The 27,481-nt window shown below is 36.3% G+C and overlaps 1 protein-coding gene across 3 annotated transcripts in view; it reads left to right on the top strand.

Moving 5' to 3' along the window:
* ssp3 (short spindle 3) overlaps positions 1 to 27,481 on the top strand; it is a 48,581-nt gene that overhangs the window by 9,100 nt on the left and 12,000 nt on the right. For all 3 annotated transcript variants that reach the window (XM_031978155.2, XM_031978151.2, XM_031978152.2), the window contains exons 11-13: positions 1,937 to 2,100; positions 20,485 to 20,917; positions 22,056 to 22,247. In XM_031978155.2, coding sequence (XP_031834015.1) covers positions 1,937 to 2,100; positions 20,485 to 20,917; positions 22,056 to 22,247 — 789 coding nt within the window. The remainder of the gene's footprint in view (positions 1 to 1,936; positions 2,101 to 20,484; positions 20,918 to 22,055; positions 22,248 to 27,481) is intronic.

Raw genomic sequence — 27,481 nt, 5'->3', positions numbered from 1 at the left:
AGAAACGAAAGATCGAAAGGTGAACTGTAGAATAACGTATTTGAGAAATTATGTTCTTTTTGCGAGGATGTAAACTTGATGGTTGCATAATTCATTTTAAGTAAATAGACATGTGTTTTAACAGATTAATGATTCTCAGTTCGGAGGGATACTTAATTCATAAGTATTTAAAGTAAGTGTTGAAGTGGTTCTTCGTTATATTTTAAATATTCATTTATGGAAGAGTTGTTCGAGATTCCATAGATTTGGGAAATATAGTTTCATTCTCAATCGATGGTTTTTATCATTCATTTTTATGTTTAATTTCAGTCTGTTTGAATCACTCACGCGAAACGTCGAATTAGCATCAGTCACAGGGTCGAAAGTCAATGTTTCAAGAGAACACGACTTCTTTTATTATATAATCTAGAAGGAATTAGAATTTGGGCCATTGCACAGAGGAATCAATTGTCCTGTAGGGTCCACGGTGCAATGCTTTTCAATCTCGTCCGAAATCTGGCGAAACAAATTTACAGTTTCCCGTAAATCGTTCGAGACCGCTGGTCCCCCTAACGGTTTTGCCCCTTTCGCGCAGTTTTGTGCTAGTGCATTTGTATGGTTCCTTCGGAGGTATAGACAAATTCAATGATTCCGGACTTGATCGCTCGTAAAGAAAGGGAAAAATTCTCTCGGTTAATCTCAGGGATTTGGAATATAAAGGGTCGAAAACTGGTGATGCAGATGCGTGTACTAAAATACTTCCAAAGAAACTTATTTTCTACTGACATGTAAATGAGTTTAAAGTTACATTTCTTCTTATTTATTTTTCTTAATAATTTATCACTCTGTATAATCTTTTATATTTTATTTTTACTGCTACTTTTATTATCGACAGAAGGTACAAAGACATCAACGCATAATAATAGAAACATTAATTTATAATAAACGGTACTCGCAAAAATAGAAAACTCAAGCAGCACGTTATATAAAAGTTGTCTTTCTTAATCAAAGTTCTCTTGATTCAGTCTCGTTGTAAGAATAAACAAGTCGAAAATCCGTCGAGCAGCAAAAGTTTCGCGTTAATAGCTAAATCAAGCGAAACGAGCAACAAATTTCGTGTCGGAGCCAACGGTCCCGAGGAGCCATTTTTGTCCTAAAACTTAAACGAATACGGAGAAACCGTGAACGGTTAAGTGTTCCTCGAAGGACCTATCGAAAGTCTGGACGCTTAGGGGCCATATTCTTCAGAGTTCTTATCGGGACCTTCCGACTCGTTACCTTTAATTTAGCATTTTAAATGTCGCCTGTATGCATGCACCGTTGATCGTCCAGCTCCGGAGACTGGTATCAATGACTCAACATGCCAGGAATTCGTCTTCCCCAGCGCCGGAGTGATATTTAGGCTTGAAAGTATGCGACCACCCGACTGGTAGCTGTTTATTCGTGTCGGATTTCGGAAGAATCAGTTTGACAGCTTTCAGAAAAAACGATGTAGGATTTTCGACGGAACCACGCAAATGTTCACTGTCTACAGGACATTTATATTCTAATTTATCGCTAAAGCTCACATCCACCTTGCGGTTATTAGCGACGAAATTGACAAATGTCAGTACATAAATATAGAAAAGTCGTAATTCGTATTTAAATTCATAGGCGACTCTATATGAAAAAAAGATCAGTTGAAAATATGAAAATCAAGTTTTTTATTTGAGACCTTACTTTCGAACAAATCTAGCTTGAACATTCGCTAAGCATTTAGTTAACTGTCGACATGAAGTATCAACGTATTTAAACTTGAATGTATATTGCTTTATATCTTTGATGGACTTTTTTTATATCGAATTTCGCGTTCCTCAGTTGAGTCACTGGTCATAAGATATCCAGTATATGGTGTATTTCTGTAATGATTTTGTATATGAAATAAAATGTAAGAATAATGAACTACTTTTGCTTGTAGTCCCTGACAAAACTCGACGACCAGCTACAGGCCCAGGAGGTGTCCAGTAATTCGACTGGTAGCGGAATCGTAGCGAATAGCTTGGTGCAATTGCTGTGCAGTCTGCTCCCGGAGGAACCTTTTGAAAAATCGCTATTGCAGACGCGGGTCCAAGATATCGCCGGGTGAGTACACATACAGCGTCTGATAGATCTCGATGTTTCCGTGTTACGAGATCATAAAAATTCAGTGTCTGCCTTTAGTATCAATCATACTTTACGCATCAATGCAATTCCTTTTCTCGGTCGGCGGAGTTATTTAAAGTAGTGGTTCGTGTAAAGGGACAGATGTCATAAATGTTTCTCCTAAATTAAGATAGCAGTAGTGCTGCATAAAACGGGAACGACACTCCGGTGAAGCTTATCTATTTATTATTCGATGCCTGCTAAGTTTCTACTTATTCACCCTTTATAACGAAAAATTCCTCAGACACGACGTCTACTTTTTGTAACGTTTCAATCTTGATCAAATTAACGTTTTTATATATTTCTGCAAAGTTATCACATAGTCTTCTCTTTGTAAAGGTATCTGATATTTTTGTTACCATTGGATACCCTTTTATTATGACATCTTTGAGTGCAGTGGACTGCAAGTTTTTGATGTCACATATTGTATATCTTCATAATCAAATTCTAAAAATACTTTCGTCGCTTATTAATATTCAAAATAATTGAAGATATATAAAGAAAAGTTGCTTATTCACTGTTTGTAGATAACATCGCGTACACAAGTACGATATTCTGTTTTCTTTCTTTTAATAAATTTATTATATTAGTTATAATATTTAGGATTTGGTGAAATTAGAAAGGATTCTCGAACGAACGAATAACTAAATAATTGAATAAGCTTAATGTCCAATCACAGTGGACATAAGGTCGTAAAGTGTTAATTGTTACATGTCCTTAATTGGCGTATCCACCTGGTCATAAATGACCATCATTTCTTTTCAATAAAGGAAATTCTTAATTGTCCACCGTTTTATCGTCCATTATTGGTATACAGTTATAGTGGTATAGGTGGATGTTATTTCCCGACTATTTAATTGTCCATTTCAATTTCAACGTGAAAAATTTTATCGCTCATCACTTACGTTCGCTTGTTGCCCAAGCAACACCGGACGCGAATTTTTTTTCCCTTGGAACGGACAACGGGAAGAACTTCAACACTTTGACGCGCGCGGACCACCCCCGTAGAAAAACATGACGACTCTGTCGCGTTAGCTGAACTTAATACACGAGTCACGGGAAAGTGACAAGTTGCAAGCTGTTTTCTTTACATCCACCGAGATATCCGACCTTCGGCTGGAAGACGCGTCGCACCTGGGTCAACTTCCTCCATCGGGACCCCCCAACATGACTATTAATCCTTTCGTACTTGCATCGAATTATTTTCTTCTTTTCTCATTGTTTTTCTTCTTTGTTTGGATATTTTCGCACCACTTGAAACGAAATATTAGAACTTTTGCGTAACGCGTTCTTCAACCCTTAACGGTCGACAATTTTTTAGTAATGCTCATCTCATGTATGAGACAACATAATATTGTCTAAATATAGAGAAAATATTGTTAGGACTTTTAATATTAATTAAAATATTAATGTACATGTAATAGATTTAAATAAAAATTTGTTACATAGTTTTTTGTGTAACGGAATCTTTCGACTGTTGAAAGTTAAAATGTCTTGTATAACTCCTTAATCTAGAAGTTTGAGTGTTTATAATTAACGAATTGCAAAATAATTGTTGGACTTGTCATTTAATTTTCAAGCTTCACATTCAATATTGTATTACACAGTAATGAAATTTAATGTTTATCTAACAGTAGATTTCGTAACTTTTATCGTTATATAATTACCTTTAATATAACATTCATACAATAAAGAAACATTATGTTATATTATATATATTATATATATTATTATATATATTATATATCATATTCATGCTAATGAAGCAATCGCAAGAAACGTTATAACAATGAATACGTGAACTGATTATTTTTTATTGTCAGAGAACTGAATATAAAGAAGAAGAAAAAATATTCTATCGATCGCTCGTGAGTTTGTTTATCAACAATTAGTTCCGAACGAATTGCCGGTCATATTTTATCGGCCCGTGAATCTGCAAATTTCAAGTTTACTGACTGTAACACGTCCAACTCTGAATAATGAACGACGAAGGCGCGATCAGAATGATTGCCGGTCGGCCGCCGGTAGTCGAATTATTATGATTAATTTCCTGCCGATGCGAGAATGGCCTAGTCACGATTTTTACTCAGAGCCGAGATTGCTTTTCGCTGGTACCTTTAAAGTGCGCAGATGTCTAAGGGCGATCGATCATTTCGTACCTCGTAATACGTATTTGAGAATAGTTAAGTGCATTCACCGTAGCTCCACCCAGAAAAAATATACGTTGCTCACGCGTGGTCTCATCGTGTGTCATGATCCGACACTTAGCATAATAATTGTCAAGTTTTAAATAATATAAATAATTCGGTGAGGGGGAAACTGATATAAATACTACGCGTAAATTCGTTTTATCGTTATTTGAACCAATATGAATATATATATATATATATATATATATATATATATATATATATATATATATATATTCTGATTTTTATAGATTTATTTAGGAAGATGAAAATTAAGTAGATATATGTTAGAGATATTTTATATTGAGAACTTTTAATAAGAACCAATAAAATCAAGAAGTAAACGATGATTTAATCATCGACGAATTAACATTTTATATAGAAATAATAGTAGAATAATGACGAATTAAGTTCTTTAGACTTTTTTAATTGTAATGTATAAAACACCGGCTAATTGCTTTTTAATCTATGAATTGATAAAAGTTTTGAACGAAATCTTTCCTTGGGTAATGAATATATAATAATATTCATAATATAACAATATGTAATATAGAATATATAAACATAACAATTAATGTCACACTACTGAGGTTTGACGTTACCTTTTTCATTAATCCTTTAGATAAAACCTGAAAAGTTTTCAGGTTCGGATATCAACGTATATCTTTTGCCCACATGATCTATGATTAAAGAGTTGTGCGCACTGGTAAATACACCTCTGGTATTATTTTTTGCTCTCCGGCACGAACGGTAAATGGCCTTTTTGTCGTAAACTGGTGCCACAAAGCCGAAAGCTTCGTATAACGTGTGCCATTATTTTCCTTTTGTTTCCTCTTTCACTGATATGTACCCAGGCCGCAATGCACTCAAAGCTGCAACGAATTTTGAATATATTATTGCACAAAAGGAGTGCATCTTAAATGTTTCAACGAAGTTGCCTCTGGTACACGTGACTTTGTTTCCCAGGAAGATGATCGTTGTTTATTTAAATAGCGGTGAAAACATGTGAACATAAACCTTTCTTCACGATAAATGGAACTGTTTATTCAATAATTCTTGTTATCAACAATTAATAACTAATAATGTGTTTATTCTTTCATTCTTTCATTTCTATATATTTATTACTACCAGTGATACGTTATTTCAATATAATAAGTTAAATCTAGTAAATTAATTTAATCTATCGAAAATAATACCACATACCACATACTAATTGTATTTTCCAATTAAATAATTTAAATTTTAACTTGATTCCCATCTGCTAAAAATGTGCCAACTATATTAAACAAAGCAAACCCTTCATTATAACGATAACAAAATCTTTTAATATTTTCCTTCGTAAAGTAAACACGAATTTGTACTTGAATGCTTTCTCTTGAATATCAATAAGTAAATGTGTTTCTTATGATCGTCTTGGAACCTGCATGAAACTTTTCAGAGAATAGTAGCAATCACTGTTGCATAGGATTGATCAAAACGTTGAATTCTCATCAGAGCACAATCGAGAACTCTCGAAGACGACGGCAATCGAGGCTTAAGCGGCAATCGACGAGGTAATTGCTAGATCAGGTCTAGAAAAATCAGTCGTCAAACACTCTTATTATTAATCCCGATGAGTTGATAGAAAGAACGATCTCCGAGCTTATTTCCTTTCGCTTTCCGAGATGTTGATACTGCGTTAATCGAAGTAGGATCAACGGGGCAGCTGGTAATTTACTTATGAGGCGCGTGAGGTCGATCCGCGGACATCTTTTCGCATTCCCCTTGCTTACGAAATTGATAACATGCCCTGTTATTATTTCTGAAGCTCTCTGCCGTGTTGGTTTTTCCAATTTTCCAATTTGTCTCGAGAAAAATAACGTGCATCGTAAGACTCGGCTTAGTTCATAAAAGTTTGCGAATGTTTACTTTGACTCCATTTTATGTTTGTTTTAACCAATTAACTGTGGCAGTTTGTTTTAAAAATCTCTTATGACGTATGTATAGTCAACCATCGACGAGTATACACGACAACAAATGTATTAAAATAAAAAACTAAAGCGAAACAAAGAAGAATTACAAGTTTATTTGAAAGAATAGTTAATTCATTGTTGAAAAAGTTAGTATTATTTTGGGTTTCAGGGTGATGGGTATACTCGTCAAATACAGTTGACTGATTAAGTGACTAAATTCTCGTCAGAATCAATTTGTTTTGTCACCTTATACTTCGCAATTTATTTTTGAACTTGAAACGTACGTCCTATCAGTCATAAATCTCTTGATGCTTGGTTGAATATTTTTCAGTTATCGAGTACCTTCTAGAATTATTTTTAAACAACCTTACTAAAGTACAATGAAATCTTGATGATACTAATTGAATAAAGAAATTAAGAATGTATATTGAAAGTTTAAAGAGAATTTCTAAAGAATATTTTAAGTGCTTCGAAATGGAATCGCTTGAGAATAAAATTGCATATATGCAAAAAATTCATTAAAATATGATATTTGTGTATAAAATAAAATGTTCTTTGAACTTTCGAGTTACGGTGAATATATTTTATTAAAAAATTTAAGACACTTAAGAGCAGGGTGTTTAAATAAAGATATCTTTAGAGATTGATCTTTGTATGATATGATAGCGGTTTAGTTCGACAGAATTGTAAAGTTTCGTGCAATTTTACCATAGGCAACGAAACTGTGTCAATTTGTAAAACCGTTACCCTCGTTACACGAGTCGATCTCTCCCCCGGTGTAAATCACAGTTTACTTTGGTTAATTGGAACGGCAGCGAAAGGAACGCGAAACGTTTTCGGTTTTCGTTTCCCTTTGAAATAGAATTAACTGAGCTTTCGATCAGCTTATCGGCATTTGCGTCTGCAAATGTGTTCCCGGTTGCCATAAATTAAATATAAATACAATGTTTGGAGTAAATATTACTCGTTTGCGTCAATGTACCTTTCCGCGTTACGTTGTTACATTCAATTATCTTCGCCGATAATTGTTACTGTTAATATGCTAATGCAAATACGGCACGGGTCCCAGCCAAACAATTGTAATATCTGCAAACTTGTATTTATGTTTGACACGCGCACGGCTCTTGTAGTTTTTGTCGTTGCAATTTTGAATTAATGAAAACGCGAAATGTCTATCATGTAATAAAATTAATTGAATCATACGTATGATTAGAATAAATGAATAAATAAATAATTGTATTTATCATATTTAGTTTGTAATATGAATCATAAAGAAAATTTGTGAAGTATAGTGTCTTTGAAGTATAATAAATGGAAAAAATATTTTTTGATTCTAAGTTAACAAAATATTTCACCTTTCGAAAGACTCATAAAGCTCATTTTTATTCGTTGCGTGGTACAATAATCAAGGAATAAAAATTAAAAATGCATAATATGAGAGAATTTTTACAACACAATATATTGTTGTAACAAAAAGATATAATATTTTCTGCGTTATGTTAACGGCAATTTGCACTAAAGTCTTATATAAGAATGATAAAATAGAAAATAGAATAATAAACATTTACTATCCAACATCTACACAGTCGATAATATAATTTTAACTTTATATAATTAATACATTATTTATATATCTATAAAATTATATTATCTACATTATGTTAATTATAATATATTCTATAGATAATATAATGTTCAACTTTTGACTACTCATGGGTGATAATAATTAAAAAGAATAACTCCACGAATGATAGAACAAGGATTGGCAGTTTGATGGAATAAAAATACAATTTTCTTCTACCAGGAGTAGTTGGGATCGGAATAACGTAACGAAATATTAGTAATGGTGTCCGCTTTATCGCGGAAAAGAAAAACTTGCACTTCAGTGCGACACGATTAAACCAGGAGAGCCGCGCGAAACAGAATTACGCCGGAGACGACGGTGTTCCTTCTTCTTTGAACGCCGAGGCAAATCTATTTTATTAATATAACAGCGCTGCTGTTTGATCTGATAACTTCGTTTGGCCGTTCTAAAGAGCACCTCCGCTTTTTCCCGTGCTTGCCACGGGAAGGACCCCCTTTGTAAGCCATTTTCCCGTGGGCAGTTTCAAAGCGGTAATTCCTCTTAGTCTTCTTTGACGATTATTGATCTAATGAAAATTTAGTACGCGCTGTACCTGCTACGCGACAGTTCATGATTAGAATCATTCAGCAATTGTACACTTCCGGAAGGAACAAATCTAGAATTAATGAAGAATTAATTAAGATACATACGTGATTCGAATCAAGTTTAATAATATCTCCTAATTTACAATAAACTTATAGAAACCTTCTCTTATAGATTAATTTATAAACAGATATGAATTTCAATTAGCATCTGCAGTGTAATTAACACTCCGCAAATAATTGTTTGATAGATTACTCCTAAATATCCAAAGTAAATATATTCAAGCATACTTCAAGCAAACGAAAACTAAAGCACCTAACAATGAACGTCCAATAAACAATAATACGCAAAATTCCTTCACTTTCCCACAACCACTTGTTTTACAATAACGTATAAAACTTATGGTGAAAGCTTTAAATAGAATCTAACAAACATAAATATCACTCAATTACTTTGAATTGTAATTAAATATTATTCTTCTATTATTAATTACTTTGTAGAGCAAATCTAGATATAGAATATACATAAAATTTTGTCCTCAACAAATTTATTGACGAAGCTGTTACCGATCACCGCTGAAAAATAAACCATAGGGCAAGGGGTTAAAAGCACACAAAGTAATTATGAGATCAGATAGAACACCTGCAACGAATAGAATTTGATTGATAGAAAAGCAACAGTAAAACACGTCCAACAAGAAATCTTCAGAACCAAGATCAAACATTCACGAAGGCATCTTTGTTTCATCGAAGAATCATCATCCTATGCACGAGGAATCGAATAATCCTTTCTGGATAGGGTCCAAGCGGCAACGTGGCACACCTGCTATAGAGAAAAGCTTAGAAGTTTAGGCGGGGCGAATCTAAAAGTGAGATGGAAGAGAGGGAAATCGTTAGCGGTCGAAGGAGAAAGGGGGAAGAAGAAAAAATATCGCGAGCCGTAGTTGGCGGGGGTTGGCGGGGGTGGCAGGGGGTGAATGAGCGAGGCGGGTTGGGTACGTAATCTGCTAATGGACTCTCTCTCCTTTGCTTCCTCTCCCTCTCTCTCCTCGTCCAAATTCACCCTCATTCGGCGCACGGTTCCCTCTAACTCTCCTTCGACCCTCCTAGAGCCGCCGACTCGACTCGATTCATTCTCTGATTCTCTGCTTTTTTCCCTCTGTTTTCCTTGCGTGCGGCTACATGCCCAGAACTGGACAGGATCTTATTCGAGGGAATGTACCGCGGTCGCAATTATAAAATGTGAAATTTCAATTTTCACGTGGCCCACCGCTGCCGCCCCGTCGGTACCGTTCCACGGGACTCTCAGAAAGTTGACTTTTACGCGCACCCGGCAAAAAGAACGTTTACTTTCGGTTCGGTTTAGTTCGGAGTAGTTTCACGTTGGCTCGGTTCTAGGTTGCTTTTTGGTTCATGCAAATCCACGGTTTCATCAAGGAATAGAAAAATTCCGTTCGGCCCCCGGACGATTTGTGAACCTTCTGTTCGACGAATTTCGTTTGGGGATGAAATAGTTTTCGGTGAATTTGTGCTTGTTATTTCTGTTGAAGTACGATCAATCGATTTTGTAAGTTCCTATTATTTAAAGTTTCGAGGAGGGAAGGTGTAATTTATTGTTTTATTTTCGGCGTGAATGATTAATGTAAGATGGGTGTATTATTTTGATATGTTTAGTAGGATCTTTTCATGGTTACGATCGGCTTCAGGTCAATTTTAAATGTTGATCTTTGAAATAATGTTTTTCGTACAATTTAATTAGAGCTCAGTTTTCTTTCAATTGTAATATCACATTTCGATGATATTTATGTGGGAACGATGTATTTTATTTGTCTTTGAGAAATCAATTATTATCAGTTTATAATATCAGTTGTATTTATATTATCTTCCATTGAAAGCTATTATTTTATGCTGTTACGGAAACCATTTTCGAAACAAAATCCACGCTTACTTTTGGCTCGGTTCGCAGCCCCAGTATATTTTCAATTTCGGCCAAATATGCTCTGGAGTTAAAAGCTTTGTCGCTCGTTCGCCAACATTCGGAAAGAGATGCACGCAAGCTCCCGTAGAAAAACTCGTTGGATTTGATATATAGAGTCATTCCACGCCAAATCGATCAGTTTTTACGGCCAGCATCGTGGATACTGATGGAATTGAAATATGTTCAGGTCTTCGCGACAATGGAAAGGATGTTTAAGTCGTCATTTTATCGATTTTGATTAAGTTTCGAAAATATGCGATGATAGTATTTGTATATCTCATTTTCTTAAAAACTCTTCTTATAAATGAATTTTCATCTGAATGACTCTTAATTATAAATAGTAGGTTTGCTTTAAATTTTGTTTAAAAAGAATCAACAGTTATGAAGAAAAATACTTCGACGCTTCTGGTAAAGTATCTACTGAAGTTTATTATCAGATGATTTTATGGTAGACAGAAGTTTGAACGGTTTGGTCAGAAATTAGGCAGCAGATGTACTTGAACTATCAGCTGGCCTAGTGCAGCCCGGTGTTTCTGATTCACTTTCGTCAATTGCCAACTGTCTTGGGATCGTTTCTCAAATTTCATCGCCCTGAACCTATGTGCAACAGAATCGTAAATCTATATTGATTTTATTTCTGTGCATGTCAACTAAGAACAATTTATTATTCTAATAATTATTTTTGGTGAATAACAGTATACGATCAATAATGTTCTCTTTTTCTTTTTGTAAGAAACTTAATACAGTGTTAAGAATGAATTATTGATTTCACATTTTTTATAATACTATATTTTATTGTACATATGTTGTTCATACTGAATAACATTAATATAATGTATCCTTCTTTTGTTCCAATATATATGTTTTTTTATGTTGAAAAAAAGTTTTATTGAAATAGATCGAGTGAGGCTATGCTAATAATAAGTTTTTCAATAAATTATCATGTGAGAAGTTTTGCACATCTTGAAAATGAAGAAATGTCGTTAATTCGATGAGCAAAATACGTTGAAAATGCTTGTAATTATCATCAAAGACTTTAAGATGTTTAAAATTAAATAAAAGACTTCATAAACTCCTATCGTAATGCGCATGCGTATAGTGAGGAATTGAATATGTTCGAAGACCCGCGTAGAAAGCCTAAGTAATTATCAAATTAATTCGCTTCGCGAGACGTCCTGTTAATTAGTAGAATTTTCAACATACCCGCTTTTAAACTGGTATAATTAATTTCAAGCTATAAAGAGACAAATGCCTAGAACTTTTTCCACGTTAATGTGGTATTCATATTTTATTAACATATGCAGGTGTGTATATTATAGTTATAGGACTCAGCACTTGTTCCTTTTTAATTAATAGCATTTGTAATACTCGTTATTCGTGTGTAGAACCTTTATTCATTATTCTTCACTCGTCATTTTTTTCTTGTATTTACAAATTTTGTAAATACTAAGGCAATGTCATTTACGCTTCTTATGTTCTCATATATAGCATTAAGCAAAAATTATCGAAAATAATGAATAAATACAATTTTATTTGCTATCTGTGAATGACGAATTTATTAACTGTTCGTGATTCGCAAATGAAAATCGACCTGAATTTATTCGCCATTCTTTATTTACTATTTCGAACAAAACCTAGTTTTTATTAGATATTTAAGTTATTAGTACCAAACCACATCTTCAACATTCTTTTATGCTAATATCAAATGTAAGAAATTATACTTGCATTTTCTACTATTGTCATATTTACTATTTTCGTGTATGACCTTCCATTTTTAGATTAACTGTATACTACCATTTTCTAAGTTCAGGTGTTTTCCATTAAAAAATTCATAAGAAAGAACATCGTATAAGGAATATACTTTACAGATAAATATCATATGTGTATCATTCAACTCTATCAGTTTCTGTCGAACACGTATATGCTCCGATCCTCCGCAAAGGGTTAAACATATAAAAACAGGTCCCGGCGTGAATGTGTTAAATAATTGGCAACCGAAAATCCCGAACGAGCCGGGGTTGATCCTGTGATAATAGTCAACGACAGTAGTGGCAACAGTAATGGGAAGCGCGGGATTGGAGCGGTATTTGATCAGGCTGGATAGGGTCGTGAATAGAAATAGGCAGCGCGGCTGTTCCCGTTCCCATTCTGCTAAGTGCCAAATTTTACTGCTGTCTATTATGCTCCTATTATGTTCTTTGTTGACAGAGGCAGCTTCAAATGACGTAAAAAAAGAAAGAAGAAAAAGAGAGAGAGAGAGAGAGACGCGCAGAGAGTTCATTTACAAAACATTTTCAATATCCCGGTACGCGCGCGAATCTCAGTTTTGTTATTTAAAATTAATGCTAGCTGACATTTTTTCATGCGTCGGATAATGTTTGGTTAAAAGCGTGGGACATTTTCGTGGGCGGTAGTGTATCTTTTCCCTGCTCTTCCAGGTACATTCGGCGACGAGTTTTTGCGTATTCCTGTGTTTAACGAACTCGCATTGAAATTGTTGAAACGTTCCTGCCATTACGATACCGCGGGAAGCATCGCGCTTTGGAAGCTTTCGTTTATTAAACCACAGGCACCAGAGAAAAGAATTAACCGTGCAAATATATTTCGCTTTTAATTACGATAGTTCTCATGGCTGCATTAATTCTACATGAAATGAGATTGCATTAACGTGCGCTGCTGCAGATTTATCCCGTGCTCGGTATGTTTCACTTGAAAATATTAAACTTTCAAAGGAATCGTAAGAGTAAATGTTTAATCGAATAGGTTAACAAAGGGTTCAACGATCTAACAGAACTTGCCAATAAGATAGTCTCCGCGATGAATCAATGATAAAACATAAATAGAAACAAAAACTATCGATAATCTCTATGATTGAACATTATAATGCCAATAAAAGGTACATGGAGTTTCAACATTGCAAGTAATACATAAAAAGAAATGCAGATAAATAATAATTTTGAGTGGCTTGGCATACTGGTTCTACCACTGAAGGATTAACCCTTTGCACTCAGAAATTTTTCACTAGAAATATTTTAATACTTTCTGATGAGATAAAGATGATATTTTGTGAAACTAACTCGGAAAGAAATCATACGTACATTGAGGAACAAATTAATTTTATTTCAATATTTTTCAAATCGATGAGTTACGCAAGGTACAGTATTAAATATCAAATTTTATAGTTTCACTGTATGAAATCAGGTGGTGTGTGAGAGTCACCTCTCGAGTGCAAAGGGTTAAGTCAGATTGGGAGGGTCAATGATGAACTTTTGGTGCACCCTGTACATTTGCGTCCTTCTGACTGTCAGCTATGGCAGTCGTCGGTTGTGTGTATAGAGTACCAGGATTCACCTCCAACCCCCGGGCTACCGAAATCCCGGCGTGAATGCATTACGCGTCAACGAACCCGGAGTAGCAATATCCTGAGTCGCTGGATGTTAGAGTATGGGGATTATAATACATTACCAATTCGACGAACGTCTCCGGCCATTTGACCTTGTATCAGTCTTTATTTCCCGTGTCGGCTTCGTTCGTTGGTCTTCGAGTACTTTACTGTCCAACGGTGCATAAAGAGATGCGCTTCTTTTTATTAACCTTCTGCGGACGATGATTCGAAAAAAAAGAGAAACTACGTATTGATCTCGTGTTATTCGAGTAATTAAATCATTCGTTTGCAACTTAGTATTCTAAATATAAAAATTCCATCTCACCGAAACGTCGGCATTCGTCCGCAAAGGGTTAAACGCACCTAAACAAGCGAAGCTAAATACAATTATATTCTTCTATCCAGAGTTTTAACACCAAAACTGCCGAGCATTTAAATGGTCTTTTTGAAATTTCTCTATAAAAACTCCAAGAGTGTATTTATCGAGATTTCTTTAATAATTTCTCAGAGAAATATCTGTTATTGTTTTAATAATTGCAAAATAAAGAACTCAGGAATGGGTAATTTTGACTCAGGTAATTTTAATATTGATGCTAGTAGAATTGCTGTGAACTCTGAATTATTCGGACTGTTTGAAATAATTGTACATTGTACATAGTATATTTTCATTGATTGTCGAGTGATAGTAATGATAGCTGAAATTACTTTTCGTCGAAAATATTGCTAGTGCTCTTGGAGCTGCATTTAGATGTCAGTTTTTTGTGCCTTTTCGTAGTTTTGTCTTAACCAAAAATAAAGTTGAGTCCATTCCGTTTGTAATTATGAATGTTGGTAGAGGTGGTTGAATTCAGTGACTGAAAATAAAATGTTCCGCCTTTCGATCGATTAGCCGAGCACATGAGCAACGCTACGCGAGACCACGGTGGCACACTTGTTACAATATTTACAGAGTCGTCGTCTAGATCTACCCCTGAAACCGACCCCCTGCCTGCCGTTGACAAGTGTCTCCCGCTACCGAATTTCAGCATCCCCTATCCGCTCTTTACCTTTCACTCCCTAGGACCGATCCAATCTATGTAATACATAGAAAATATCGAGGTGTACATTTTACATGCGCATTCGTCCAAAGAAATCATAAGAAATACTCGTTGATTTATATTTCTGAAAAAATGAATTTCTCATCAAAATTGTAGAACCATACCGAACTCACTCCATTAAAATAATTTTCTATTGGCTAGCAAAGAATTAGTTACTCAGTTCATATCGAAAATTGCAGGTTGATATTTAATCTATATCGTTACACGTTCAATATTTCATAATTAATAAACGCTAACTGAAAGAGCTATACTAATCTTCAATGATCGACGAAAGAAATTAAACCGTGTTCCAAATATCCGCATGAAAAATCGTGCACATATATATTAAATAAACGAAAAGACGGGTATATATTTTATCGTATTATCATGAAATAAAATTTTCACGTGGAATAAAATTGAACAGTTTCTTAAATGGTAGCATTACAAAAATATATAAATTCACACTAAAACTACACACATCGTGAGATTATTATCAGCTGCGTCTACCGGTAAAATCTGAATCAGTTTCAGTTAATTCGTAAAGTATTTGTTTGTTTAAATTGATCGTCACTTTAAAAGCCATTGCAACTATTGTTAGTATCTAAAGCCAGCTTAACAATCTACATTTCCTATATTTTCATCATTGCGCCATTTCCATTTTCTTTGATTCGTAGAGCGACCCGGAACGTTTGAACCGCAATGCAGACGAGTGTCTCTTAATCCTAGCCTACGTTTGAAAACTAACCAACAGGAGAAATCAGTTCCCGCATAAAATTGGTGGACAACAACTCGTCACGACACGCGCATTTGCTTTCGCGCACAATTGCGAACGTAACTCGCGGCTAAGTGGCCATTCTTTGGTGTGTCTCTTCCTGTCCCCAACTCGTTGATACTCCGCTGTCGTTTTCACACTTTCGCCATTCCGTTGCGCAAACATCGTCCATTGTGAACGCGGTGGATGATACTTCTGCCAGACACATTTGCCGCCGCTCGAGAAGGATCCCGGCCCGAGAGGATCCTTGATATTGAACCGCAAATTCTTTGGCAAGTCAAATAAACGTTCCGTGGAACATTACTGTGGAATTGTTTCATTGAAAGCTTGTAAATTAGTATTAATATATTACGATCCTAATACGGCAATATTGCACAATACCAGGATTAACGAAATCAAATAATTTGAACAATTGAATAATAATTTGCACTTCTTTTCAGCTTTGATACTAAAACTATCGAGCAATTAAATTGACTTTCTGAAATTTCTCTATAGAAACTCTAAGAATATATCTATTGAGAATTATATTACAATTCAGTTTGTGTAAATCAAATTCTTTAATAATTTCTCAGAGAAACAGTTATATTTTTAATAAAGATGATTGACCTGGTAGTTTTAGTGTTAAAGTAGTTAGCCTTAAAAATCTACTGCTTGGACAATAATACTTAAAAATCTCCTGATTGAACAATAATACTATACTAACAATGAGTATATCAAATTCAAGCTCTATATTTTTGAGTAATTTTGAAATAATATATACGCATATTATTTATTCATACATTCACAGATGATCCTAATAGAACCGTTATAACTTTTACATTAATTACACATCAAATGATCCCCATAGATTATTCAAAGATTAATAAACAAATCAGCAAAATCTCATTAACCTATTGCCCACTTTAAAAAAGTTCCCAACAGCTTATTCTCCAGTACTAATAAAACTTAAAAATTAAACATAAATTCTTCACATTAAACATTGCCGCAGCTAAAAATTCTCAAGCAAGAACATTCTCATGTACAAAGAACGGTCCATTTGCGGCATCGCCCTTACAACAATCCCCACGCTCCCGTGCACACAAAGCAGCAATCCGAGTCCGAAATGTGGCTGTGTCGCATTATTTGTCTGCAACGAAAACTCATCCGACTAATACGTACCCCGGCGATTGTCGCAGTTATTGGTGAAATTGCTGCTCGCACGACTTCTCTATGAATATGTAAATTAATTTGTCCGATTACCCTCCTCGAGGTCCGTGAAAGTTCATGCGCTCGCGCTGCACCGTCGAAATCCGCGGCGAGCTACTGCAACGGCGCACCAGCCCTAAAGATATGCACCCCTGTCCTCTAGCTATGAAATAATCATATGGTTAGCTAATGGCGGACCACTGGGGTAGCGATTGCTCGGGCTGCTGCGGCCTTCGCCGGGGAGAATAATAAATAAATTCAATGTATTTGCTCGAACCCCCCGCAAACATTCAATGATAGATCGGAATCTTACTTAGGGGGGAAGGGAGAGGGCGATGATGCATAGGCGGATCCCCGTTATCTTGGCCAGACGTGCGTGAAGATCGGACGATCGGATCTTTCCCTGGTTCCTCCGAATTGCTGCGTGGCCGTCACCCGCTGATACACACAATTACATCATGCATATGGCGGATTGCGTTCTGCGATACGTTTGATATGTTTGCATGTTTGGCGGGCAATTGTTAGTATTTATCGGTGGAACTACCAGATGGGTCAAAATTACTGATTCCTGATTTCCTTTTTTGGAATTATTGAAGAGCTGGCAAATGCTTGCTTAAGAAGTTATTAACCTGTTAACTGTGGAATTTAATTAGGAAAATCTCTCGTTTCGCTTGCAGTAAAATGATAAAACGAAGAGTGTACTCGCCAAACGCAGTTAACTGGTTACTGAAATTGATTGGATGGGCAAGCTGAATTGAGAATGATTGGAAATCTCAGTGGACGGACTCTTAGAGTTTCTACAAGAACATTGAATAAAGTCAATTTAATGTCGCCGATGATCTCTCGAATTGCTTAATTTTATGTCTTTCAGGCCTTTTGGATCAATTATATCTTCATTTCTTTAGACCCGTTGAATCGGTTTAATCCTTCTCGACTTAGTGTTCTGATTTCGTTCAGAATACTTTAAATTTGAAAGTGGTATAAGAAAACCATTACTAGTTCCTATATGTTTTAATAATCAGCAATCTCTATGATTTCTCATGTAACTGAGAAATGTTTCAAATCAAATCTCTGAATCATTTTGTATCAACAAATTATACTTATATAAAAAATTATACTTATATTAATTCTGATTCTTCGAAATATAGGTATTCGAACGTGAGAATATTAGCTGCGGAGAAATGTTTGGTTCACAGTGTATTAATCAAAGTTCACCTATTTTTGAGATTCTGCTATATTGCTCGATCATTAGGGAACCCTTGAAAAACTAAGCAACGGAACGCTTGGATTAAGGGATCGGATCCACTCGCCAACTCTATTGACTGTTCGGATCCTAGGCGTATCGAATCGTAGGCGGATCAACTCTCCCGACCAGAATTATTACATCGAGAAAGGACACGGTTCCCCCGTTCGGCGATCATTCATGTTATTATAGGCTGAGAAGTGTACCAACGACTCGAGCAATTCTAATCCGACCGCGCATCCCGTTGCATTTTATTAGCGTATTTACCGAATCCCTCGGAATAGTAACGAAAGTATCGGTATTATCGTCTGTTCGTGTTCGCCCATTGTGCTCGCCGCCTCCATCATCGGAGTGACAGAGCTTAAGCGTCTTTGCCGCTGTATACGTATCGATGAATTATGCAACGCCACCGCGACGAATCAGTATTCCTTGCAGCTTCTCGTTCTCGCTAAGCTCCCGCGTTATGACTACTTTCTACGCGAATTGCTCAAAATTGTAACACAAATGAAATTTCCCGCGACCAATAACTTAGACAGTCTTAACATTTATTTCGGATTCTCGGGCAAATTGTATGCGTCGTATACATTCTCTATGTAGGTACGCTGTTAATTCCTTTTCAGAGATCTAATAACAAATAACTTGTGAGTTAGAATAGTCGAGAATACTTGAGAAATATCAATTAATTAAGAAGATGCATTAATCTTCTTTTACGTAAGGGAATTGAGCGAATCAGCGCGAATATATCAAGTCTGCATCATCAAGATCCTCTTTTTTAATACTAGGCTTACGGAGCGCGTCAGTTTGACGCGTATCGAATATTATAAACACTATTTAGTATATTTACTTACTTAATATATACTTCAATTATCTATTTTTAAACCTCCAACTTCCAAAATTCGAAAAAACGAACATGAACTCTTCTAGGAGCAGTAAAAACCGTAAAATAAACCGTGCAATAAACATCCGCAAACCTAATGTCAAACAACTGCAACAAGATTTCACAAAGCAACATTGTCTGTCATTTGAATATCAAACCCTTATAACCCTAAAAACCCCGAATCACCCGAAAAAAGCAACAACCCCAAACGAAGATTCCATGAAACCGTCCTCACCGGCGCAAAGTCACACCGTCGCCTCGTCCGCCTCATTGACCGTCGTTTTAACCGGTCGCTCTTTCAATCGCTCGTAATTAATAGCTTTGCCCCGTTTCGCAACGTATCAATCTGAGGGGAGCGACGCGGCGGTGCCCCGAGAACGTCCTATTATCCTGTCCGGTAAGGGTTACGCTCTCCAAAGTACCCCTTCCTCTTCTCCCCTAGGCCGCGATCGGTAGCGAGCGTGCGTGCGTGTCGGGTTCAGTGGTGTTGGATTAGCTTCCAGCTAGTTATGATTAGAGGAGACAGTTGGCCCTCCACCGTGCTACTCCATATTCCAATACTCATCGGCGGTAGCCGAGCGTGGGCCCGGCCATGTCAGCGTTTCGGCGGGAAGGGGCGGCGATAATACGCACTGACAGCCGCGCACCCCTCGACAGGGGGTGACGCGAGTGAAAGGAAAGCCCGGGTAGGGCAGGAGAGAAGAAAAACATATACAACAACCCGATAGAATGAGCATCGCATGCGCCGACGCTTGTACCTACCCTCTTCGCCATGGCCCCGCGCCGCCGGAGAATTACCCACTGATGTTATAATCCTCTCGTGTTACGCCGTCGCACATGCTGTCCTGCAAGCAATACATTGTTTTTCCTCTCTCTTCCTCCTTCTCCTCGCCCCGCCGTTGCCCCGTTCCATCCCCCTGACGTTTCACGACGCCGGATCTATCGGTACCCATATGCACACTTCGTTGCCGCGGACCAGACACCAGTGGATTTCTCCGGACGCGAGTCTGTAGGATCGAGGGATGCTTGGAATTGAGAAATCGACTATGGTGTTGCGTAGTGGAGGTGAGATCTTTGTTGCGAGGGAATTTGATGAGGGACTGAGGAGCTGAGGGGTTGCTGTTGGTTTGGAGGCGTTTGATAGGGTTTTATTGTTTGTTTGTGGAGAAAGTAGAGTTTGAGCAGAAGTTCATTCTGTTTGCTGGTAACTGTTTGTTTATTCGTAAGATTTCGTTGTTCTGTAATGTTAGTATTGATCGAAGTTATTGATTTGATATAGGAAAACTGGTTTAAGTTTTGTTGAATGCAGAAGGACTTTCTGGTAAATACAATGAGTTTTAGAATATGGGATTCAATAGTGTGAATAAATGAACGAATTGTTTCATTAAATAGCAGATAACAGAAGCATTTACGAATTTTAATCTTAAAGGACACGATAACTGACATTCTTTTCATGTCTTGTTTTAACTTCAGTAACAAATCTCTATTTTTTCTATTGTAGATATCTGGTAGCAGGTGGCTTAGTGGATCGTGTGTCTCGGCACAGTCGCGCCCTGGTTGAGACCGATTTCTTTGTGGATCAGGATCACGATTCACCGTTGTTGATATCCGCCTACGATCTTCTCTGCCGCGTCTGTTGTCATCTGAAGAAGACAACGGATCAAGAGATCAGTAGCATTACTGAGAACAATAACAATAACAACAATGTAGAACAGACGAGCGTCGAATCCCATCTGCTTTCTACTTTGTCCTCTACCGGAGCTGCAGGTGCGATCGGTGCACTCTATGCAGCCGTCGCACTGGTCCCACAGAATCAGAAAGGATCATCGCCAACTCCTAATCAGATCACGATGACCCAATCAACGAGAGTTTTAGTTGTTCGTTGCCTGAGGCTGCTGAAGGCGATCGCTGAATTGAATCTTCAAAGATTGCAGGTGAGCTTCTAATTGTTAAAAATAGTAATTCTTATTATTTCCTTAATATTATTTAAATTTGTATAATTTAAAAGTAATTAAGCTAGAGAATACAGTAGTGGCTATATGTTTCAAACAAAGAAGTTTAATTTTGATCACACATTTAGTGTTACCTGCAAGTATTACTTTTCTATTTATAAATTTCGATTATTATTTATTTATGATTTGTCGTTTTCGATGAATATGCAATGGTAATGTTTTAGTTACATTTGTTGTAAAATGAATAACTTTATTTCGCCAAAAATATTGAATAAACAAAACGTAGAACTTAAACATTAAGTAGACAATCACTGTCAAAAATGACTTTTATTCTTACATTGTTAAGAAACAATATATCAGACTATGCTCTCGAGGGTTTGCAAAGTTTTCCTCCTACAGCAGCTAGCTCGATTGAAAAAAATTGTGGTCAAAGCAACCGCGAACAGTGCTCTTCGTTAGATCGAGTACCGTGGAAAGTGCAATGGAGACATCATGTGTCCTGGGGGGCCAGCCTGTCAGGATAGAAAGCCCTCCCGTGAAGTCTGCAATGATCAAACCACGAATTGAATCGAAACCTCGCGCCCCCATCTATAAAAACTATAAGGGCTATCCTGTGTCCCATAGGAAAGCATACTGAGTCTCATGGGATTGTTCCCCGGTTATTCTAGTGAACACAGCAGTCGCCGTTTGCTCCGAAACCAACCATTATCTATTCTCTTTGACTTATTGGCGACGTTCTGACTGGAACTAAGCCGTTCGTCAGTCTGCACAGAAATCTGTCTTTCATTATATTATAGTATTACAAACAGAACTAACGATTTTAAATATGTATAATATTCACCGCTACTGCAAAGATTGCTGCCACTTTTTTGCCCAAAAGAAAGATGTAACCTCCCTCTACTATTCGAAAGTTTCAGATCATTTGATCAAAAAAGAATGTAGATTTTCCAAGGGGAAATGCATATGAATATTAGAAAAATATATATGAATAATAACATTATTATTAATATTATAATATAACGAATGAAATATTAGGAGATTACAATTATTAATTTGTACTTACTTGAAATTATTACTTCAGGTCATTTCATATCTCAAAATCAAAATATTCTCACTTCAGAATCTGTTGGGAGCCGAGGGCACCAGCTTACAATGGCGACTGATAGCTAGTCATGTGATAACCAGATTATCACGAGATCCAATATCGCACAAGCCGGAAATTGGATGTGCGCAGAACACTAGTGGTACTTACATCCTGTCAGAACTGTTCCAGGTTCTGGGCTATTTTGCAGTTAACAACCCGGAAAATCAGGTAAGCGTAACCTTTAGATGTCTTTGCTAGAGGATAAACGCCATATGGTGCGTGCACTCGTTATGTTTGCCGTGTTTGTTGTTGTTTATTTGCGGTGTTGGATTATGCTTTACACAAATGCACGAAATATTTTCATTTGATGTTTAAATCAAAGTCATCATAATTTTATTCTAAATTTAATATTCCGTGGTATCAAGCGTAATAGTGCCGCGCAAAGGTATGGATCATGGCCAAATTGTTAGTTGTGTTGCTTTTAAATTTTGAATATTTAGTACCGTATAATATTTATGTAATGGCATTAGATGATTTTCTAACAGCACTGTCAAAATAAATTGTAGCATTTTTATTTTTATGTAGATAGAAAATTTGAAATTTCCCTCGGGTTTTAGGTGTTTGTATTAATCATGTCTCGTCTTCGTTCTTGTGAAGAAATATTTATATGGTTCTGTAAAAGAGTTTATATTCTCTAAAAATAATTCACTGACACTTTCAGCAATCAATGTAACTTTCTTGAATCAATTTAATTCTTATGAATCATCTTGGTCCCCACCTTAAGATCAAAGATATATTCGATCCTATAAAGAAACTTTTACTACTTTTGTTTACCTTTTTTATAAAATCGATAATTCATACATTAAACAAATTTTATAATATTTTTAAATACAATTAAAGTCTTTTATTAACAATTTTTCTATCTGCCAAGAAAATAACCATTTACTTTTTGGTTGTATATTTTTAGGTTGTTAAATACTTAATTTTAAGCATTTTATGTGTTATATATATATGTGTGTGTGCGAAACTCCAAAATTCGTACACACACATTCATTGCAAATGCAAGATACCGTCCCACTATTAAAGCTCCTATCGAACAAAAAAGATTGAGACATCATTTCAAGCTGGCCCAAACAGCGACGTATTTTGCATACAGCCGACCAGCGCCTTAAATATTGCGCACAACAAAGAAATCCGATATCGGTGCTTCGAGAGCAGTCACGTATCTCACCGAAACGCTAAACAACGAATGAATCGCCCCGGCCGAAGAAACAGCATTTCAGATAACCTCCGAGATCCATCAGCATAATCCCGTAAAGCCCTCTACACACATTGAAACATGTTGCGATGCATCATCGATTCCTAGATTTCATGAAGCCTCCATCAGCGTCAATTTACCTCCACGCTACCGATTCTTCTCAGTTTGTCGTGTGTCATCAGTTACCTCTGATGCTGATTTGGGATGCTGAACTGCAGGGGTTGGACAAAATAGTGGAAACATTGGTTATGAATGTGCCGTGTAATTGACAGTAGATTCTACACGTAGGGTGATGTAATATTACACATATAGAATAGAATATGTATATTTGGTTTCCTTATTTTCTACTGTTTCAGAGTTGCATATTTAGTTTTCTAATTTTATAGTATTCAAAGGCTTCACATATAGATTTCTTATTTTCTAGTATGTAAAAGTTCCAAACCTAATTTTTTTATTTTCTAGTGTTTAATAATTCCAAACCTAGTTTCTTTATTTTCCTGACATTAAAAAATTCCATATCTAGTTTTCTAATTTGCTAGTATTTAAGCATTCCACATCTACCTTTCATCTACCTTTCTCTACCTTTCTCTAATATTTCAAAGTTCAACTCTTCGGCTAATCTAACTCAGTATCCTACACAAAAGGTTCTTAACGCTTCCCAAAATTTTCATCCCCAGAAGGTCAACCCTCACCTAAAATTTCTATAATTCCATCCTCAAGTAAATTCAACTATATCAAAATCACAGACTCATAGCAAAACTTTTCTTGATATAGTTAGGAGATGACCTGATGTCTAACAGGACGCCACAGCGAAGAAACATGCCTTCCTAGTTCACAATCTTATCATTTTCATTACTTACATGTAACCACATCGACGAACAGTAAACTACTAATTTCAAATATCAAGAATCAAGAAATAAAACCAACAGAAAATTAACGCTAAAACTACCAGATGGGTCAAAACGACCCATTTCTCATTTTCTCTTTCTTTAATTATTAAAAAGACAACAGATGTTCCTCTAAGAAATTATTCAAGAAACTAATTTAGCAATACATAAACTGAAATCAATTAAACTTTCAATAGATGCACTGTAGGAGTTTCTACGAGATTTTCAAAAAGTTAATTCAACTGCTCGGTAGTTTTAGCATTAGATAAGACAATAATGAAAACTGATTAATCAACCGAATTCCTCAGGTTAGCCATCAAACGATCTAGCAGTAGCCGATCGCTGCATCGCAACACGTTCGAACGTGTGTAACGGGCTTAAGTCGGTTCCCGAAATCAGTTCCTGGATCCTTCCTTCTGCTCCCTTCCTCCCTGCCACTAAAAACACCGTCCGGTTACACGCATAAATCGTGCAACAAGCATCACTCCCTTGTCCCTCTGCCCCCTTGCTCCCTCACAATTCACCGGTTGAATCAGCGGCCGGCAGTTAAAGGTTAAAAGCGTTTTTCCTCCAGTTTCCCCGGCCTGTATCGGATGCACTTTCGGGACAGCAGCAGCGGGCCTCCTTAAAAAAGGCGACGAAAGACGAATGCGCGACGTCGCCGGTGCACTCAGCGGTACATATTCCCCCGATGCGAGAGGCTCGCTGGATTGATGCACCCTTCCCGACGGAGCATCGCGCGCGTGCACGCGGTCTGACGTATGGAATGGAACCGAGTAAATATATCTTAACTGCATTCGGCCGTATATTGATGGGAGGTCCGCTGAGTGTGTTGTGTCTAACAGTTTCTTCTTCCTTCTTCGCCCGCGCGCGCTGCCGCCGCGAATCTACCGGGTGGATCGACCGTCCGCCGCGCGACCACTGACGGACGGCTTGTTTGGCGTGTATGATGGCTCTTTAACCCTTCCGTTCTCAACGTAAACAAAGGGCTACGTATATAACATTATAAAATAGAGTAGCAGTTAGATTAACTCTTTGCACTCGATTTATTTTCAATGTTGTCGGGTGTAAATTAGTAGTTATTCTCAGGGAAGTGGATTAAAGTAATTCACAGCGGTAGAATTCAAGGTTTTATATTTATTTTGTTTAGTATTGTTGTAAGAATATTGAATTTTTATCATCTCTTAAAGTGTGGTACCTTTTCAAGCAATTTCTGATGTTTTAAAACGAATATATGTCATCCCCAGCGTGACGTATGAGCGTTAAGGGTTAAATACCATTTTGTGTTTATTTGCGATCAGGGGTGCGTAAATGGTTCGGTTTTTCTTATTTGTACAGTGTGAGTTACTATTCTAGGAGATATTTTTGTTGTTATAAATTATTCTTCTATTGTAAAATAGAGTTCCAGTGAAATTAACACTAAGCGAGCATTTAATACGATTGATATATAATCTATATAAAAATTGTAAAAATAGATTATTTTCAATTTCTTTGGGTATTCGTTGTAGTATTCAAGTGGAACTATCTTTAAAATCATTTTGAATATACAATGCTTCAAAGATATCAATAATTGCGAAATACATAAACTGAAAACTAGTCATTTTGACTGGTACGGTAGTTCTAGTGTTAAATACCGTTTCATGTTTTGTTTATATTTAAAAATGATGTAGAAGTTTCCTTTTACCTTATTTATATGGTGTAACACAGGATTTACTGTTCACTTGAAACTTCGATAGTAGTGGAGGACACGGGAATATTGAATTTTTTAGTTAATCGAATTTGTTATTGATAACGATCGAAAGATTGAGATAAAAATTAGTGGAATAATATTTTATTTTAGTTATTGTAGTGGGACGTAGTAATCGAAGCTGTGACGAATTTATTTCATTGTACATATATACCACCTTACAAAGATGAAAAGATACGTTGTTTGGATTGTTCAAACAATTTGAGAACGAAAGGGTTAAGTATGGCGTAGATGACGAAAGATAAAATCGATTTCTCGAAGATATTTTTACGTGAATGCGTTAGCTTTAAAACATAAATGTTTCATTGGAGGGTCTGAAATGTTTGATCGAATTAACTACACTCCGAATGTGTTCGCATTTTAGTACCAAAACACTTGTCTGCTGCTTTTTATGAAATTTGACTATCCTGTCCTTGATTATACATATAAATAGTATCGACTCAGATTTCAAGAGGGACATCAATCATCGGAATGACTTTATCTCTAATAATTGATATAAAATAATGAGTAATTAACGTTCTTAAAAATTACTGGTCTTAAAGAAGCTTTCTTCTAATGGGTCGGTAATATGTACAAAGTAGAACAATTCTCACGTTAAAATATCAAGAGAAACTTTAAGTATATATTCATAAAAATGAATAATGCGTACAATATTTATAAACAGAAAACTACTGACAAGGGAGAGGTCGGTTAAGCGAAATCGGGGGTTGCTACGTGACCGTTGAACCGCTTCGCCAAAGTTCCGACGGAATTGTCCCGAAATCGCGGTTCAATCGTCGGGCGTTTCATTAAATGTGCAGACTGCTTGAAAGTTTTACTCGGGGCAGTGGAACTGCTAATCGGTTCCTCACTAAATTCCTCACGAATATTCTCGCAGTCGGTGCAATTTATCCCTACCTATTTCAGTAGCCACGGCCGCTTTATCGCCGAGTTTACTGGCATACGACAAACAGGCGTATGTAACTTTCAAGACCGTCCCGAACAGTTTTATTCGCGTTTCCTTTCGAAAACGACAGGCAAAACATAGTTCAACGGCACTGCATTGCTTCTACATTAACCCCTTGCCCTACAATGTCGTGTCAGACTCGTAGGGAAGATTTCAAATAGAATTTAACAAACGTAAACATTATTCTATTTGTTTGAATGCAAGTTACATATTATTTCTCTGTTATCAATGATTGTACCTTCGAGTACACGTTGACATAGAATACGACTGGAATTTTCTCTTATTTTCAAAAAATTATTAATAACAAAGTAGTTAGATCGATCACCGTTCAGAAGGAAATCATAGGGCAAGGGGTTAATAATTAGACTGCGGATTTTTACGTAAATTCAGCTGTTCAAACGCATAATTAGGAAAATAGGAAAATTGTAGAAAATGATTTTTCCTGGTATATATTATAAAAGACATTATACGTTGGATAATTTATCTATTTCTTCATATTGTGTATATACTGTTGTTCGATGTTGTATTTTCCAAATTTTTCATAAATATAAAATCCGAAATTTATTAATAATTTTCCATTTGAGTGGAAAATAATCTTGTCCACCAATGAAACGTTGGAGCCTC

The sequence above is a fragment of the Nomia melanderi genome, chromosome 1 (genome assembly GCF_051020985.1).
Source record: "Nomia melanderi isolate GNS246 chromosome 1, iyNomMela1, whole genome shotgun sequence".
In the NCBI taxonomy this organism is placed as follows: Eukaryota; Metazoa; Arthropoda; class Insecta; order Hymenoptera; family Halictidae; genus Nomia; species Nomia melanderi.
This window is presented reverse-complemented; position numbering and strand designations above follow the sequence as displayed.